Source organism: Amyelois transitella, chromosome 20, assembly GCF_032362555.1.
Source record: "Amyelois transitella isolate CPQ chromosome 20, ilAmyTran1.1, whole genome shotgun sequence".
Classification (NCBI taxonomy): Eukaryota; Metazoa; Arthropoda; class Insecta; order Lepidoptera; family Pyralidae; genus Amyelois; species Amyelois transitella.
Genome location: NC_083523.1, coordinates 8257115 through 8277316, shown reverse-complemented (window position 1 = coordinate 8277316; position 20202 = coordinate 8257115). Strand labels below are relative to the sequence as shown.

The following is a 20202-nucleotide window of genomic DNA, read 5'->3' as shown; positions in this document are numbered from 1 at the left end:
AAAATCCCTTAGTATTTGTCTTTTGAGAACGAAAATGCGAATCAAAAATGCCAGATTTTATTAGTGACTATGTTATTTATTAGTAGAACTAAATAAATAGATAATAATAAATACATACGGGACAAATTACACAGATTCAGTTAGCCTCGAAGTAAGTTCGAAACTTGTGTTACGAGATACTAACTAAATAAATAAATAAAAATATATACGGGACAAATTACACAGATTGAGTTAGCCTCGAAGTAAGTTCGAAACTTGTGTTACGAGATACTAACTCAACGATACTATATTTTATAATAAATACGTATATAGATAAACATCCAAGACCCAGGCCAATCAGAGAAAGCTCGTTTCTCATCATGCCCTGGCCGGGATTCGAACCCGGGACCTCCGGGCGCACTACCGCTGCGCCACAGAGGCCGTCAAACTAACTCAACGAGAACTACGAGTAATAAAGCTTCCTCAAAATCGTTCAAGTGTAGAATCGATGAATTCACAACGCCATTGTCTCAGCCTCCCACGCTGACGTCAACATGATTGGCATTCACCCATGTGATGTGACACATTTAGACATTATATATATACACTAGATGTGCCCGCGACTTCGTCCGCGTGGAATAGTTATTTTGGGCATCATTGAATCCCTCAAGGATGAGTAATTTTCCCCGATTTTTTCACATTTCCCATTATTTCTTTGCTCCTTATAGTTTTAGCGTGATGTTATATAGCCTAAAGCCCTCCTCGATAAATGGTCTATTCAACGCAAAAAGAATTTTCCAATTCGAACCAGTAGTTCCTGAGATTAGCGCGTTCAAACAAACAAACAATCTCTTCAGCTTTATAATATTAGTATAAATACACTAGAGTAATTTTGTATATACACTAGCTATTTTATCAGCAGCTTCGCCCGCGTGAATTACGTAAACGCTACCTTCAAAAAGAAACGAATTTAGCGGAACCTACAAAAGAATACAGGTTATTCGCAAATCCCACGGAATCTTTATTTTTTACCGGAATTAAAAGTACCCTATGCCCTTCTCCAGATTCTTTATTATATATGCGCAAAATTTGATAAACATTTGGTTCAGTAGAAAACTCGTGTCGAAGTTACAAACAAACTTACTTCCGCATTTATGACATTGGTTAGGATAACTTATTTCCAATTCATAACTTTTTAGGCGATGGGCTAGCAACCTGTCACTATTTGAATCTCAATTCAAATCTTAAAGCCAAAAAGCTGAACATGGCCTATCAGTCTTTACAAGACTGTTGGCTCTGTCTACCCCGCTAGGGATATAGACGTGATTATATGTATGTGGGAGAAGTTTTGTTTTTTGTTTTTATTTAAATCCTTTTTGTTAGCTGACTTACTTATTTTTACGTTGGTAACATTAAGAGATAGAATAAAAAGTCTGTGGTATGATGTAAGACGTTATAAGTTGTGTTTTAAGAAGTCCAATAGAATAAGAAGACTTACGATATAATTTCGCACCGTTTTACTTTCATTCCCACATGTATATATGTATTTATGTCATAACATTGCAACCAAAAGTTATACTAAATGATTTCTCATCATCACCACCAAACATTTAACTGGTAATCTGATTCAGTTGATGCGTAACAGACATCCGCATTTTCCACTTACAACGTGCAATGTAGCCAACCGTGCAGTGAAAGAATTTCTTCCAACGAATTACGGTTACGGCAACAAACATTGTTTATTTAATCCATACATACGTAAATAAAAGGTTTCTTTTTAAGTGCCGTGTGGTTCCCGGCACCAATACAAAAAAGAATATAACCACTCCATCTCTTTCCCATGGATGTCGTAAAAGGCGACTTAGGGATAGGCTTACAAAGTTGGGATTCTTTTTTTAGGTGATCGGCTAGCAACCTGTCACTATTAGAATCCCAATTCTATCATTAAGCCAAATAGCTGAATGTGGCCATTCAGTCTTTTCAAGACTGGTGATTCTGTCTACCCCGCAAGGAATATTTGTATGTATATAAATTGATCAGATTAATATAGTACGAAAACGAATATAGTACTGAATGACACAGATTATTAAGTAATTCTATGCGTGTACTCACCTTGATACACATTGAAATTTCAAGGTTTATTGATCTGTAAAATAATGATTTCATCCTAAGCTCATCTCATGCTTCGAAATCATATACTTGTATGGGTTTCGCTAAGTTCGCCAAGATACATACATACATATAATCACGACTATATCCCTTGCGGGGTAGCCAGAGCCAGCAGTCTTGAAAGATTGAAAGGCCACGTTTAGCTGTTTGACTTAAAAATATAATTGTGTATCAAATAGCGACAGGTTGCTAGCCCATCGCCTAAAGAAGAATCTCAAGTTTATAAGCCTACCCCTTAGTCGCCTTTTACGACAATCGTGGGAAAGAGATGGTGCGGTCCTATTCTTTTTTATATTGGTGCCGGGTACCACACGGCACTGCCGGGAACCACACGGCACTTCGCTTCAGCCACATTAATTATCTCTTCATGCAAGCTCTTCGGATCGTACTCTTGACCTGAACTTTCGGTATCCGATATGATCAAGGTACTTTATGCACCTGGTTAATTTAACAGCAGGATAATTCTTCATAATTATATCTGTTAATGGTCGTCATTTTGAGAACTACGTAATGCCAGACGAGGTTATACAATCGCGGTATAGGTGGGCTGTGGTGAACTTTTAATCTTATTATTACAATTTACATTATGCCGTGTGGTTCCCGGCACCACTACAAAAAAGAATAGGACCACTCCATGCCTTTCCCATGGATGTCGTAAAAGGCGACTAAGGGATAGGCTTACAAACTTGGGATTCCTTTTTTGGCGATGGGCTAGCAACCTGTCACTATTTGTATCTCAATTCTATCATTAAGCCAAATAGCTGAACGTGGCCATTCAGTCTTTTCATGACTGTTGGCTCTGTCTACCCCGCAAGGGATATAGACGTGACCATATGTATGTATGTATTACAATTTATATTACCATATCTATATCTCTCGCGGGGTAGACAGAGCCAACAGTCTTGAAAAGACCGAAAGGCCGCTTACAGCTGTACGGTTTTATAATGGGATTGAGATTCAAATAGTGCTAGCCCATCGCCTACAGGATGAATCCCAAGTTTATTAGCCTATACCTTAGTTTCCTTTTACGACATCCTTGAGAAAGAAATGGAGTGGTGTTATATATATGTTGGCCAGGCATAAGAGCTATACAACAAAAAAAAGTTTCATTCGAATCGAGATTAGCTTGTACAAACAAATATATAAACATACAAACAGTTTTTTTTTTTTCAAATTCTTGCTCGGTTGCTATTCTTATATCGTTAAATATAAAATTTGAAAATATACTCAATGTTCAGACTTCATTAAATAATATTCTTGAAAATATAAACTTGAAATAACCTGATAATATACTCATTCACTTAAGTTTATCAATTTTTCTGATAAGTTACTCTTGCCCTTACAATAGATTAAATCGATTTATCATTACGGATTCTACTAGTTCTAGATTAATATCTAACACAGTTACTGTTTCATAAATAAGTCTAGTAATTCTAATACTGACTCAAACCTGTTATTGCCAACAATACGCAATCGATATATAACTAAATCACAACAGGTAAATGAAGATAATTTAAGCTCATTAACTCTTTAATATGATCGTTACACTAATATTCACAACTTAAAATTCTTTTCTAAAAGTCTCAAATAGTTCTTTGGGAATGAATAGTCATCGCATTAATGGACTATTTTATAACTAACTATTATTACTGTTAAAATTTGTCAAACGATTTGTCATCTGTGATAACGTTTAAAAAAGTTATAGCTGTGAATTTTAATTTTATAAAAAAATGGTTAACGGATATATGTACATACATTACATTTCATACATACATACATATATATAGTCACACGCTTGCGGAGAAGACAGAGTCTTGAAAATATTGGAAGGCCACATTCAGGTTTTTGACTTGGTGATAGAATTGAGATTCAAATAGTGACATGTTGCTAGCCCATCGCCTAAAAGAAGAATCCCAAGTTTAATAAGCCTATTCCTTAGTCGCCTTTTACGACATCTAAGGAACAGAGAAAGAGTGGTCCTATTACTTTTTATTAGTGCCGTGTGGTGCCGGGAACTACACGGTCCACACACACACCTCAACATTTCAATTAATGCGTTGACATTTCTATTGTTATTAAACATCTTATTATAGGGTCATTATTGAAATATAGGAAAAATATAATTACGCACCAATCCGGTAGTCTAACATTCTACCCATATGTTGCGCAAATTAACCGCCCAAAAATAAAACATAAGATATCTATCTGACATTCAAGGTGAATTGAGATATAGTATAATTTAGACAAGTATTTTGTAAGTTACGTATTGTATAAAGGTGCTTTATAATTGTTTTAAGGTAGTATTTTTTAAAGGACTGCCACATTAAATCATTTGGGTGTATTATGGAGAACTTTTGAATTAATGTCTACTTTATTGTCTACTAGAGGCCGCCCGCGACTTTGTACGCATGGAAACCCTATCATTCCCGCGGGAACTCCGGGATAAAAAGTAGTCTATATGTTATTCTGGGTCTTCAGCTACCTACATACCAAATTTCATCGTAATCGGTTCTGTAGTTTTTGCGTGAAAGATTAACAAACATCCATACTGACATACTCACAAACTTTCGCATTTATAATATTGGTAGGACTAGCTCTTACCCGCAGCTTGGCCTGCGTGAATTTAGGGTCATCTACAAAAAGCGACGATTTTAAATTGAACGCCATATGAAAAAAAAGCTACGAAATCAGCACGATTTACAGACGAATGTAATGTTTATATATTCAATATAATATCCCATATATATAATAACTTTATAATGGCAATGCTGCCAGCCTTCAGAGCACACTCCCGCAAGTTAATGCTTTGCATTGACTGTACAATTTGTAAATTTAATTTTAGTTTGTAATCATACATACATACATACATATGATCACGTCTATATCCCTTGCGGGGTAGACAGAGCCAACAGTCTTGAAAAGACTGAATGGCCACGTTCAGCTATTTGGCTTAATGATAGAACCGAGATTCAAATAGTGACAGGTTGCTAGCCCATCGCCTAAAAGAGGAATCCTAAGTTTATAAGCCTATCCCTTAGTCGCCTTTTACGACATCCATGGGAAAGAGATGGAGTGGTCCTATTCTTTTTTGTAATAGTGCCGGGAACCACACGGCACTGCCGGGAACCACACGGCACATTTGTAATCATCTTTTTTTTTATTTTCTATACCTAAGTAGTTTTAGTTTTAATTTTGCTCATTCCAAAATTATATATGATAATATAGTTTCAATAAAAAAAATACTTTGTCATTTCAAATGATAACTTGTTATAGAACATGTCACAAGTAACATAACTTGTTGCTTTCTACATAAATATTGATACTTTAGTTACACGCAAATCTACGCATAATTAACTATAATAACACTATTGATTGTACATCTGTCTATTACCGTTCATACCACGAACGATAACACGACATTTTTAACCATACACAGGTTATAAAATTATATACATATATCCTAACTAATATTACAAATGCAAAAGTAAGTTTATTTACATACATACATACATATGGTCACGTCTATATCCCTTGCGGGGTAGACAGAGCCAACAGTCTTGAAAAGACTGAATGGCCACGTTCAGCTATTTGGCTTAATGATAGAATTGAGATTCTAATAGTGACAGGTTGCTAGCCCATCGCCTAAAAAAAGAATCTCAAGTTTGTAAGCCTATCCCTTAGTCGCCTTTTACGACATCCATGGGAAAGAGATGGAGTGATCCTATTCTTTTTTGTATTGGTGCCGGGAACCACACGGCACAAGTATATTTGTTTGTCTGTAACCAATTCACGGGTCATCTACAGAATTAATATTCTTGAAATATCACGTATGTATAATTAAGTGTCTGGAGAAGGACATACCATAGACCTTTTACATACATACATACATAAAATCACGCCTCTTTCCCGGAACGGTAGGCAGAGACTTCCTCTTTCCACTTGCCACGATCTCTGCATACTTCCTTCGCTTCATCCACATTCATAACTCTCTTCATGCAAGCTCGGCGGTTTCGCGTAGGTACTCTTGACCTGACCTTTTACCAGGACGTCCTTAATTTGATCAAGATACGTTCGTCTAGGTCTTCCACCACATTCTTCAACCTTTTTCCGGTAAAAAATAAAATTCTCGTGGGATTTGCGAAAGACATGTATTCTTTTGTAGGTTAATTCGTCGTTTTTTGTAGGTGGAGTTTAATTCATTGGTTTTTTTTTATTGGTGCTAATTTCGTCGCTTTTTTTGTTAGATAACATTAAATTTGAATTCACACGGGTGATGCCACGGATAAAAGTTAGTTCTTACTAATATTCCGAGTAGAACAAAGCGTGTAATATGCAGTAAAGTGAAAATTTAACTTCGACGGCATTCACACATGAGGTTGACTTTCCAATGAAAGTTGACATAAATAGTTTTGTTAATATCGATTTGCATATTCAAAAATCCGCCGGTTTTGGCCGTTTGGGAAGTTGAAATACGAGCGTAGGCTGGGCGAGTTGAAAGTCGGGTTTCGTCATAAAATCTAAGAACACGTAATCATTTTGTATGACATATATTAACCGTAATTCGCCTTAGTATTATCAGAATCGGTAAACTCTTTGAATATATGATAAATGTCTTGTCTCAAAATATAACTATGATGATGATGATAACTACTTATTAAAATTCATAAAAATTAATTAAACGGTATTAATAATTATAATAAAAAAAAAATAAACGGTTTAGCCGTGATATTGTGACTGTCAAAATGTTTATAAATTAGATTTTTTTTATTAACAGTTTGTTTTTACGTTGGATCTTACGATATAAATTTTGCCACATGAAGTATTATTACCAGAGGTATAAGCCTTAAAGTGCAGATGATTCTAAAATTTCCCTTTCTTTTATTTTCCTTGTTCCGTTTTACGCCCTCAGCCGACGTTGTTTACTTGACATTTTCCAAACGCATAAATACTTACGTACATACACATAAATACATACAATAATCCCGTCTTTATCCCTAATCTATCTATCCTCCCTATCCTAAGAAGACGGAGCCAACAGTCTATCAAAGACTGAAAGGCCACATTCAGCTGTAAGGCTTAATGACGTAATTGAGAATCAAATTGTGACAATTTTTTGCTTGCTAACCGATCGCCTCAAAGAAGAATCCCTATTTTGTTAGCCTATCCCTTGGTCGCCTTTAACTACATTCATGGGAAAGAGATGGAGTGGTCCTTTTCTAAAGTGGCGGGAACCACACGGCCAACATACGTAGAAACATTATGTATCTTGTGGTTGACAAATAAATTTAAAATGTTAAGTACCATGCACGTTCATTGGTCAAATAGTATGCTTTATTAAACACGCCAACAGCTAATGTAAACGGCTGTGCAAAAAAAAAAAAAACAGTACTTGACCCTAAACGCAATGGCCTAAACAGATTATGTAATAACTGGTTCAAACTACTCGTATGTTCAAACTGAGAACCTTACGTTGCGGATAGATTATAATACTCGTATATCATAGTGCGTAGATATATATAATTTTATACGGGACAATCAAATATATAAAGACTGTTGGCCCTGTCTTATAAAATATATACAAATTAAACTAACTATTCCACGTGGACAAAGTCGCGGGCACAGCTAGTATCAGATAATGTGAACGTGTTATACAACATTGTTACATTATCTATACAAATAGGTACCTTTAGTACAAACGAATTGAAAGAACGATCACTCTACTTTTAAATTGTTTTAAAAAGATACTGGTTATGCGGTTTTAAAAAAAAAGTGGTTATGTAAAATAAAACAGATTCAACCTAACCTTGGTTATCGAGAAAGCGACTTTGAAAAATACCAGCGTTAACTTGAGATTGCAATTCTTAGGACAAAGAACTGAACATCGTAATGGCGTCTATTCGTTTAACAAGAGGACAGGATAATTTCCAATTAATATTATTTGATTTCCTCGAAAACTTTTAATTTTAATGATAACTTTTAATTAAGTAAAAAAAAAATATATTGGGCCTACCCTCTGACAGTCGCTCTGTGAATTAAATCAGATCTCTCTTACAGGAGATAGAACCAGTAAATCAGGATAATTACATAGGTAAGTATCTTTAAAATCTTATAGAAGTCACTCTAATTCGAATCAAAAGAGTAATTCCAGTTTTCTTCATCCAATTTTTGATGAATCACTTAAGATTACTTTGAAAATAAGCTCTCCGGAACAAGTTTTACCATACGCCTTTTTCGTGCATACAAGAACGCATTATATGGACTTGATGAAGGTTACAAGATTGTATAAATTAATACGACTATTAAAACTGTATTTTCGATCTAGTTTTGCCATAATTCAGTGCTCTTTGTTCGACTTGGCAAAACGTCAGGTCAAAAGTACCTTGACTGAAGAGTGTGAATGTGAATAAAGAAGAAGAAGTATGCAGTGTCGTGTGGTTCCCGGCACCAATACAAAAAAGAATAGGACCACTCCATCTCTTTCCCATGGATGTCGTAAAAGGCGACTAAAGGATAGGCTTACAAACTTGGGATTCTTTTAAGGCGATGGGCTAGCAACCTGTCACTATTTAAATCTCAATTCTATCATTAAGCCAAATAGCTGAACGTGGCCATTCAGTCTTTTCAAGACTGTTGGCTCTGTCTACCCCGCAAAGGATATAGACGTGACCATATGTATGTATGCAGGGATAGCGGCAAGCGTAAAGATTTAGTCTCTGCGTGTTTTACTTGCAACCAGAGCTGGTCTTGAAAGTACTATTTATCTTGCTCTGCGCCAACGCCAATCTCCTGTTTGGTTTCCTTCCACGCAAAGGTTGACTGGAAGAGATTGCATTAGCGATAAGTCCGCCTTTGTACCATCTCTATCTGTTTTATGTTGTTTTGTATGTTTTACTCTTATGGTGTAATAAAGAGTTTTATCTATCTTTCTATCTAGTTCGTTGACACCACCATAGTTCGCCCTTTACGACATCCGTGGGAAAGAGATGGAGTGCTCCTATTCTTTTTTCTAATGGTGCCGGGAACCACACGGCTCCAATACTGGTTTTTATATTTGTAAATAAATAAAAAAAATTATTTTGTAAGCAAACTCCGTATAGATAGACTAATATTATAAAGCTGAAGAGTTTGTTTTGTTTGTTTGTTTGTTTGTTTGTTTGTTTGTTTGTTTAAACGCGCTAATCTCAGAAACTACTGAACCGATTTGAATAATTCTTTCACTGTTAGATAGTCTATTTATCGAGGAAGGCTATAGGCTATATTTTATCCCGGATTTCCTACGGGAAACGTCAACAATGCAGGTGAACGTTGAATGAGTCGGCCATCTGCGAGCTTTCCACGCGAACGCTGCGCAAACCAACAAAGATATAGTAAAACAATGTACTAAAGATGTGAAGTACTCATTTTTTGCCACAAAAAAGTCCGCGAGATCATATATCTATCTCTTAAGGTTTACTTACAATAACCACTTTTATGTTCATTTTTTAAGATTATTTTTTCATTATAAACATAAGTTATTTTGAAACCAATTTTCTTTAATTCAGTATTAATCCTTATCCAAATAAATATGTTTATTACTTTCGGCTTTTCATGTAGACTAAAATTGCCATTTACAGTATATAAATCAGACGAATAGGTTTTGAGATATAGTCGTTATAAGCAATTTGCAGCGAAACATTTAATACGGCAAACCAGCGTTCTTTCTAATACGCGTGACCGCCTGACCGTCGCCCCGACTTCCACGCGGACGAAGTCGCGGGCACAGCTAGTAGATAGATAATAATCTATAGAATGTCGATCACAGGTAATGCCCTAAAGAAAGTCAGCGCGGTCACATGACATGTGTGTCAGTACAGTCACCGTTAGACCTTATTAGCCGTCAGCCATTGAACGGGCCGAGGTTCTGCTAGGTCCTGTCTGAATTAAAACAGATTTTTGCCTGTTCAATGTGCGTCTTATCGTCGTCTCCTCTTAGTTTCGATTGTCCTTTTTTTCCATTAGTCTGTCAGTTTTGGTCATCTAAAAAGTCAAGTCAAAGAGTCTTTTCGTCCATGGAGGCTGAACGGCCGCTACAGCCATTTTGTGCATTTCATCGATGGGGTTTCAAGGTCAAGGTATACGGTACTCCCCGTATCATCCTGCCGCCGTAGCTAACACGCGCGACGCCGTTTTTATTGCGCGAAACTAATTCACTAATTTTTGCGCGAAACTATTTCCATTTCGCTATTCATTATGAGGTGAAACGGGAAAGCGATAGTTTTATGCAAGACTGATATGATCTAGCAACCTTTCACTATTTGAATCTCAATTCCATCCTGAATGTACCCTTTAGTCTTCTCAAGACTGTCTACTCCCTAAGATATGGAGACGAGACATGTGTGTACCTTTGTATTATATGCAAATTCAAATATTTTTTTATATATAATAATTTTATGCATAATATGAGTACAACAAGGACTTAAATTTATACTATTTATTTACTTTTTTATGCATTTAATAATAAAAAACTTACACTAAAAAAACTTATTAAAATAAACTACATATAATTATAATTCATCTTAATCTTTAAAAAAGGGGATTAAAATTATCGTGCCGTGCGGTTTCCGGCGCCAAAATAAAATAGAATAAGACCATTCCATCTCTTCCCCATGGACGTCCTTAAGGCGACTAAGGGATAGGCTTATACACCTGGGATTCTTCTTTTAGGCGACGGGCTACCAACCTGTAACTACTTAAATTTCAATTCTATCAATATGCTTAACAGCTGAACGTGGCCCGTCAGTCTTTCAAGACTGCTGACTCTGTTCACCCCGCAAGGGAAAAATACGTGTATGAACTTATGTATGTAAATAATAATAGTCAATTTATTACTACTTGTCATTTAGAGAAAATACATATTATCCCGGTTGAACTTTTGATGCCACATATTAACCTAATTTTTTTAGGTAAGTAACATAGCTTGTAAAAAAAAATATCGTCCAGTAATTACATCGATTATGTTATGACGTATTTACGATTAATTAACTTCCGGTGTTAACATTTAATGACAATTGCTCATAAATAAGTTGATCATTAGGTACTCATACTTTAAATGATCGTATAACCATCAAATTATTACAATAAAGTTTCAATAATTACTTTAGAAAGCCTAAGTTATATTTTCGTTTGATATTAACTACCTATGTAAGTAAGTGCTTAATACATAGATAGCATTTGTTGTAAGATTACCTAAAACTGATACTTTTATTCACATTGACTATGAATTTTACATATACATACATAAATAACGCCTTTTTCCCGGAGGGGTAGGCAGAGACTAAATCTTTCCACTTGCCACGATCTCTGCATAGTTCCTTCGCTTCATCCACATTCATAACTCTCTTCATGCAAGCTCGGCTGTTTCGGGAATGAACTATGAATTTTCACGAATTTAATTGATAAACTAGTTTCGCCCGCGGATTTCACTGCCACGGGAATGTTAAGATATAAACTAATCTGTTATTCCATTCATTGTTACATGATATTTACATTTTTATATGTTTGTTACGAAGAAACTCAAAAACTACTGGATTGATTTTCACAAAATTTGCCACAGATATAAAATAGACCTTCGGAAGTGACATAGGCTTTTTTTATGGAAACGAAGCCCAGCGCTATAGCTAGTATTCTATATAGAGTAAATAACACACACGCGTCTTCACATTCTTAAACACTTTCTCATTTATTATATTAGTCAGATAAGCTATTGATAAACTTCATTTGTAACCCATTCGCAATTGTACACAAAAGTGTGATGAAGTATTTTGACGCATTATCCTGACGTTTTTCCCAGTTTCGTCCTCCCTGGAGTAGAGCCCAAGGCTCTCCTATCATCAGGTGATGATGATAAGGTCGAAATCTTTTGTTTGTTTGTTTGTAAACTCTTTAATACGCAAAAAAAGAAATATAACGAATTACAAATCAGTCATTAGATTTATAAGAATATGTACAATGGCGGACTTATCCCAATTGGGATTTCTTCCAGTCAATTAAAATATAAAGGAAAATCCATAATCAAAAAGGCAGCGCACATAAAAAGTATTGAGGATGCGCTTTATTAGATAATCAATTACATTCTAAATAATTAATTATGAACATACATTCTTAAACAAAATTAATTATTTACTTTTATAATAATTTATATAGATTTGTCACAATTTATCTGTATAGTATAAATTTAGGTAAAATAAATAAATAGTATAGATTTGCGAGATTTCGCACGTTTTAGGTAGGTACAGTCGCTACCAAAAGCATATTTCATTTATTTGAAGTGTGCTATATTTCCTTAGAATACAAAATAGCGTGGGTTGAAACTGTCTATAATAATCTTAATAACTGTACGTGCCGTAATAAATGCCATAATAAGAGCGGTTTCCACATCTGGCGTTTGTTTACTGGTTTCACTGGACAAAATGTCTAAATCTGTATGATAAGTTTAAATATAAATATATATACGGGACAAATTACACAGGTTTTGTTGGCCTCGAAGTAAGTTCGGGACTTGTGTTACGAGATACTACCTCAACGATACTACTTATATTTTTATAATAAAAATAATAAATACTTATACAGATAAACGTATAAGACCCAGGACAATCGGAAAAAGTTTGTTCCGTATATACCTTAGTATTTTATACTTAAGTATTGGTATCATCATCTGCAATAGATTAGTCACGTCTCTTGTCCGTAGGGGTAGGCAGAGACAATGCCACTTGCCAGGGATTGTAATACGGGAACTTTATTTTATTGCTTCATCCAAGTCATCCAAATTTTTATGCAAATTTTGTCGGATTATGGTAATTTTTAATTAATTATTACCCGCAATAATGACGATTTTTTAAACATCAGACTTAGAAAGGTTATGCTTTTCTTCAAATAACCAAGTTTATTTAATCTGGTAAAAGATAAATGTTGTAGTTTTCTTAAAAAACGGTAAATAAAACTACTTATTATATAGTTAAAAGTTACACTATTCTAGATACCTAGTAGGTAAACATCTTGAAAATTAACTTTGCCAATGTTTCACCACATTTCGAAATAATTTTTAATTATATATAAGGCATAGTATCTTATTCCTCTACAGTGTATTTACAATTATAATAATTAAAATTAATAATAAATAATAAAAAAATATAAAAAAATGTAGAGCAAGTAACAGTCTGTGATAATTACGAAAAATCGCAATAAATAAGGTAAAAGATATTATAATATCTTTTCCAATTTGGCATCCGACATGTTTAAAGTATATATGTATTTATAAATGTATTTAAAAACGTATACATTCAGACAGCTATGTTAAGGTCGCTCAATAAGGAGGTCACTTCACACTCAATGTTTTTTTTTCCTTTTGAAACCGCGTCTGGTGTCGTGATGAAATTAATTTTGTCAACCTTTGTTTATTTAACTATTCAAGTTCTTATCTTCTCTAATTATACTAAGATGGTGTAATGGAATAATAACATAAATTATAAAATTACCGCTCACCTATTAAAACAGCCAGCAATAGCAAGCATCCGGCGTAAAAAAACCTCGTAGGCTCCATTGCTAAAATCCTTCGATACTTTCACAAAACACAATTTCACTGCATTACTATTCTGGTCAGAAAAAAAAAACTAAAATCACTTTATCAGAACACCTGTGTGTCACATAAAAATTAAATATTAATACTTAAAAAAAAATTTAATGTCAAGTTTAATTTTCGAACACCGCGCGTGAAGATTCGCGGTAAAATTTTGACAGCCGCTTTCCCACTTGCATCGGCCAGGCCGGCTCGAAAGTTGAACGATAACTGCCGATGACTACCTAGTGAAGTGTGCATGCCAGCGAGCAAACCAACTGTGTATTAACCGGACAATTTGAAAGTAAATTAATTACAAACCGCAAGCTGTGACGGTGGTGCGATTAAAATCAGCTGCTTTTTAATTTGATTTCGCATGCAGACACGTCATTTGGGCTCTCTCGCGTAGTCGTGCGCAGGAGTCGATTTCAATTGTATGGGAATTCACATTCTTCTCATTTATCTATAGGTGTCAAATTAACTAGGTATCGATTTGCTAGCCCGATGACAGATACTTGCTGCTAACATGATTAAATCTTTACTGACTTGAGAAAATTTTCCTTAAGTATTGAAAAGTTCATAAGACGGTCTCTACAATGAAAAAATTGGGTCAGATATTTCAGATTAAAATTGGCATCTTAGTTCGTAAAAACTAATGATATAAACATAACTGTTATCTAACTTATTGATTCTTAATATTTCATAGATCGTACCTATCATGTATAAATCAATAGGTAATCTCGACAGTCTCTACCTACACCATTAGAAACAGGTAAGATAATTATACATACATATATATGTGTAAAATTACATGCGTAATAAAAACGACTTAAATCTCGAGGTTCTTATAGCCAAAACGAAGATACTTTGATACGTAGATCATAAGTCAAAATAATTAAGATTATTATCAAACTACCACGTGTAAACTTTTAACTTTTTTTAAATTTATTTCTAGAGGTGTTTTTCTACGTATGTGTTAAAATGAGTGAACGAAAATTCCCAAACTTAGACCTTAGTTACATATTCTTCTGAACTTGCGCTTTGGAGAAGTGTCGAAATTGTTCCAAACTTTTAAAGCTGTAGGTACTTAGTATAGTATATTTAAGTCGTGTTACTTTTAATCCTATTTTTTAAACTACTTATTTCTATTTCTAAAAAGGGTTTTCTCGCAATAGTTTCCCTCAACGTTTGACCTGACAAAGAAATATGATTCCATGTGACATTTTATAGTGACTCTAAATTAATTTCATTTATTTACTACACGAAATGATACGAGTACACATTCCAGGAAATCCCGTTAGGTTTTATTCCCGCGGGAATTTCGGAAAATCTTCTTTCTGTTAGTGCACCCTTGGACCTCATAAGGAACATACGTGCCTTATCTTTAGGTTTGAGCAGTGTGTTAATATGTCACTCACTCATTCAGAGTTCTGTTTAAAACGTACGTAGGTATATTTAAGATTAAGATTGATTAGATTAAGATAGTATCAATAACAGTTGAGTTAAGATCCCGTTCATGTTCCTGGCAACGAAGCGGTAGGCGATGGCACCGTGTGGTTTTAGTGGGTTCAAGCCCCACATAACCCGTCCGGCTTCTTGGAGCCGGCCGGATAGACGAAGGTCTTTCCACACGTAAGAGTAAATAAAAAAAAAGATCCCGTAACACAAGTCTCTAGCCGTGTTTATAAACCGTCTGTTTTATTATAATTTTTTCCTTAAACTCAAATTTATTCCCTTCTAAGACCTGGACTTAGCAAACAAGGTCATTCTTCAGCCTCAATCCATACAGATAGCAATTTCGTTGTTCATTCGTAACCTAAGCTTGTAATAGGCGTTGTATGCATATAAACATCGTAGTTTTAGTAACAAATGCCCGTGGAATCACAGACACACAGTTTCAGGTTTATTTAATTACAAGAGTTTACCTGCAGCTTCGTCCGCGTGAATTTAACGCCGTCAAAAAGAAAAAGCGACGAATTTAACTCCAACAAAAGAAAAAAATAAAGACGGTATTAGCGCCACCTACAGAAAGCAACGAATAGACGGCCTCTGTGGTGCAGCGGTAGTACGCTTGTCTGTAACACCAGAGATCCCGGGTTCGAATCCCGGCCAGGGCATGATGAGAAAAGAACTTTTTCTGATTGGCCTGGGTCTTGGTCTTGGATGTTTATCTATATAAGTATTTATTATAAAATATAGTATCGTTGAGTTTAGTATCTCGTAACACAAGTCTCGAACTTACTTCGATGCTAACTCAATTGTGTGATTTGTCCCGTATATATTTATTATTATTAATTAAACGTTCAGTCACCGACGCTCACTCACTCATTCAGTTCGTCTACGCATACATACTTAAGTAACATTGAACGACTAATCACACTGTTGGTCAAATTTAACTTATCAAATAACTACCAGTTAATCTGACCTCGTTTTACGAATCAGACCGGAAACTGGCTACGTATGGAAGTTATATGGATATCATACATACATAAATATATAAATACGTCTATATCCACTGCGGGGTAGACAGAGCCAACTTGAAAATACCGAAAGGCCACGTTGAGCTATATTCAGGTATGGAAACCTGCTATTATTTTAAAAAATATATAACGCGTCCCTTACAAGTTAGACAAAGCACTGGCTCTTGAATTGGACAAGTTTAGCTAAGCTTTAGCTAGCTTTAAATAAGTATCATGTCTTTTCCTTGCGGAGTAAATAGAGACAATTCAAGACTCGAAGGCCATGGGTACATATTTTGTTCAAAATAGTAATACAGCGCCATCTATTACTAAAAAATAAACAGTTACAGTTGACTTTTCGGCAATAGATGTCAGTTTACAAAGAGCCATTAAATAACGGAAACCATTTTTTAGTTTGACTATTTGCCAATGGGTGGCGGTATATGTATTTTTTATAGTCATTGTTGGTATCGTTATAAGTTTAAAAACAAAGCTTAGTTTGAAATTGTCATTTCATTTGTTACCTAAAATCATATAGTTAAGTATGACCGGTTAAAATGTTCTGTATGAAAATAATATAAAAACAAACTGATATTAGCGCCATCTATTTTACTAAGCGGACAATGTCATAACATTGCACTTACGTTTCAAACAAATTAGACCTAGATGGCACTACTATTGAAATATAATATTATTTATAAACTTCTTCAAAGATTTAAAAATAAAAGATGATGTACATGCCTATTTACATTATAAGTAGTACATAAATATTTTACCAAAAAATACGATCCTTATCAAACCATAAGTACGTAATATTGTTTAAAAAGAAAAATAAAGTTATATATAAGCACACTAGGTGGCGCTAGTTCTATTTTTTAGTACATTGCTGTTGTCAGTACATACAATTATTTATTTTGCCATAAAAATGCCGCAATGTACTATATAGTAATGTCAAAATGTTGTTTACTTTTTTAATTACGTCTTGCGTTGTCACACAGCTGTTAGGCCTTACATTATTATCGCATTCGTAACAAATTTTAGCGACAATAAATATCGTTATATTTTACGGGGCTGTCTCATAAAATTATTATCTAAGTTTCCTATTTTTGTGAACAAAACAAAAAGATAATTTGTGTAAATTGAATGGAAGTTGGTCGCGTACGCCCGCGATCGCCATCTCGCCTCGCCAACCGCACCGTACGTCATTGGCAGTGAACGGAACGAAGTGTCGTCGTATAGATCGCTGGCTGGCTGTCTGAAAATAGTGAATCAACTATGAGTTTTCGAAATATGTTCGAATAAAAAAGTGATTAGTGAGTGACTGTCATCCAGCAAGATGGTTGATGACGTGAAAGATTTTACCGAAACCGCTGAAAGTAAAGGTATATGTGTAATTTTGTTGAAACGTGCCATTTAGTGTTAAAAAATGTGATCGAAAATTGCCTAACCCTAACGCGTCGTGGCCCCACGTCGTGGTTTTGTGCACCGCTTTCGAGAATGTCCCCAGCGAGTTTTACGCGATGCAGACCAATGTTTTGTTTTTCATCTACATTGGGATGAATTTTTGCCGTCGTGGTATGTTCTAAAATTAGCAAAATAGTAGCCTGTACATTGGAATGCGCCGTCAGTTTGAAGAGTACGTAGGTATAATGTCATCAGGTGACGGAATTTCGCTGTCGCACCGTTATGACTGTTGTTTTTTTTACTTTCTTTTGCAATTTCATGGTCAATTCTCTTTCTGGGTCGTGATTTCTTCGCGTCAAAGTTCCGAACAATTCCTAGCGCACACAATGACGTACATATTGTACATGACAGATATTTAGTTGCACTTATTACATTGTTATCTTATCATTGCCAGTATCAAATTTTCCATGTGTAAGTGCAGGTGCTATTGCGCCAATTGGTATCATATTGCGGTTGAGATATAAAAGATATTTAGAGCATTTTACAATTATATATTCATCCTCAACAATTACTTCTACTTCTGACTTCATAATCATAGCATCTCAAAGTAAGTTCACTCTGCAGTATTTCCGAACCAAGTAAAATCCACCTCTGTCCACTTACATATCTCTTAGTTAGAACATAGAATATCTGAAAGCAATAACCAAGATATCATAAATACCGAATTTATTTCATTATTATTTATTTATCATTTTGGGGCATATAAATATGCTATTTGGCAGACCATGAATTCCAATACTAATAGCGTACATACATATATTTCAACACAGATACACCAGTCTTGAAAGGCCATGTTCAGCTGTATGTAGTGTAGGATGCAATTCACAATGTTCTCTAATGGAATTCTTTTCGATGATGAGTACCAATTTATCACTTTTAATTTCAATTCCATCAAGTCTCAATTGAGACATGTAGCTAAAAAAATAAATGTGAATCAGAAAAAGTTAATTTTCATTATGCCTCTGGGATTCAACATAAGAAGTTCAGAAGAATCACATTTCAAGAACACTGATGAATAATACAAAATAGCCATAAAGGTTTTCAATAATTAAGTGTTATCAGTAACAATGCTGTGTGGTTCCCTGCACCAATAGGAAAAATAATAGAACCACTCCATCACCCCCCCTCTGGACTCTGTATGTCAAAAAACGGAAAAGGCGACTAAGGGATAGGCTTTGTAAACTTGGGCTTCTTCTTGTAGGCGATGAGCTAGCAACATGTCACACTTTAAATCTCAATTCTATCATTAAACCAAGCAGCTGAACATGGGCTATCAGTCTTTTCAAAACTTGGCTCTGTCTATCACGCATGGGATATAGACGTGATCATATGTATGTATGTTATCAGTAACAATAATGCAAACTTCCAATCTAATGCTTATCAGTGGTGATAAAATATCACCTGGCTTAAAATTGTCGTGAAAACAATCATGACTATGAATTGTAAAAGCTGTAGTACCCGAAACCGCTGAGCTTGCATGAAGAGAGTTATGAATGTGGATGAAGCAAAGAAAGTATGCAGAGATTGTGACAAGTGGAATGATGTAGTCTGCCTAACCCTCTGGGAAAAAGGCATAATTTTATGTATGTATGTACAAGCTGCTGGTAGCTTAGGATAAATATAGTGTGTTCCAGCTGTTTTGCTTCCCTTGCGGATTGTAAAAGTCAGTTAAGGGAAAGGCTAATAAATTTGGCTTCTTTCAATGGGTTTAGTGACCTCTCAATATTTAAATCTCAATTCTGTCATTAAGCCATACAGCTGCATGTGGCTTTTCAGTCTTTTCAAGACTCAGACTCTATCTACCTGATAGGAGATTATATGTATGTATGTAAAACTAGTAATTTACTGAGTTAGAATATACATAAACTATCTCAAAATGGGTTGAAATTGTTATAGCTCAACCATATGGGTAAAATTTATGACAATGTGTTTTGAAACTTAAGTTATTTTGTGTAGGAGTGGACAGTGTCAAATTGAAATGGTTGACAAATCATTAAAATATGAATCAGGATAGATATTATCATGTGCCATGTGGTTCCAATAAACCGGTGGCCGGCACCAATAGAAAAAAGAATAGGACCACTCTTTCCCATGGATGTCGTGAAAGGTGACTAAAGGATAGGCTTATAAATTTGGGCTTCTTCTTTTAGGCGATGGGCTAGCTAGGGCAAAGTCAATCAAGGGAGAGCTATAATGTGGGATATTCCTTGGCAACCTGTCAGTATTTTAATAATAATATATGCGCAAAATTGGATAAACATTTGGTTCAGTACAAAACTCGTGTCGAAGTTGCAAACAAACTTACTTCCGCATTTATGACATTAGTTAGGATTAACTACTTATTTCCAATTCATAACTTTTTAGGCGATGGGCTTGCAACCTGTCACTATTTAAATCTCAATTCTATCTTAAAGCCAAATAGCTGACATGGCCTTTTTTTAGTCTTTACAAGACTGTTGACTGCCTGAAAGAAAGAAGATGAAAGAGATGAAGTGATCCTATTCTTTTTTTTCTATTGGTGCCGGGAGCCACATGGAC

The 20202-nt window shown here is 35.0% G+C and overlaps 2 protein-coding genes across 8 annotated transcripts in view; one reads left to right on the top strand and one right to left on the bottom strand.

Annotated features, from left to right (window-relative positions):
- The window catches only part of LOC106131484 (uncharacterized), a 50055-nt gene extending 35820 nt beyond the window's left edge, over positions 1 to 14235 (bottom strand). The window contains exon 1 of one of the 2 annotated variants that reach the window (XM_060949839.1): positions 13669 to 14235. In XM_060949839.1, coding sequence (XP_060805822.1) covers positions 13669 to 13726 — 58 coding nt within the window. In that variant the 5' untranslated portion in view covers positions 13727 to 14235. The remainder of the gene's footprint in view (positions 1 to 13668) is intronic. The other variant, XM_013330596.2, reaches the window with a different exon arrangement.
- Positions 14236 to 17212: 2977 nt separating this feature from the next.
- Positions 17213 to 20202, top strand: part of LOC106131598 (GRB10-interacting GYF protein 2) — a 55928-nt gene continuing 52938 nt past the window's right edge. For 3 of the 6 annotated variants that reach the window (XM_060950010.1, XM_060950009.1, XM_060950006.1), the window contains exon 1: positions 17213 to 17582. In XM_060950010.1, coding sequence (XP_060805993.1) covers positions 17537 to 17582 — 46 coding nt within the window. In that variant the 5' untranslated portion in view covers positions 17213 to 17536. The remainder of the gene's footprint in view (positions 17583 to 20202) is intronic. The other 3 variants (XM_060950008.1, XM_060950007.1, XM_060950011.1) reach the window with 2 other exon arrangements.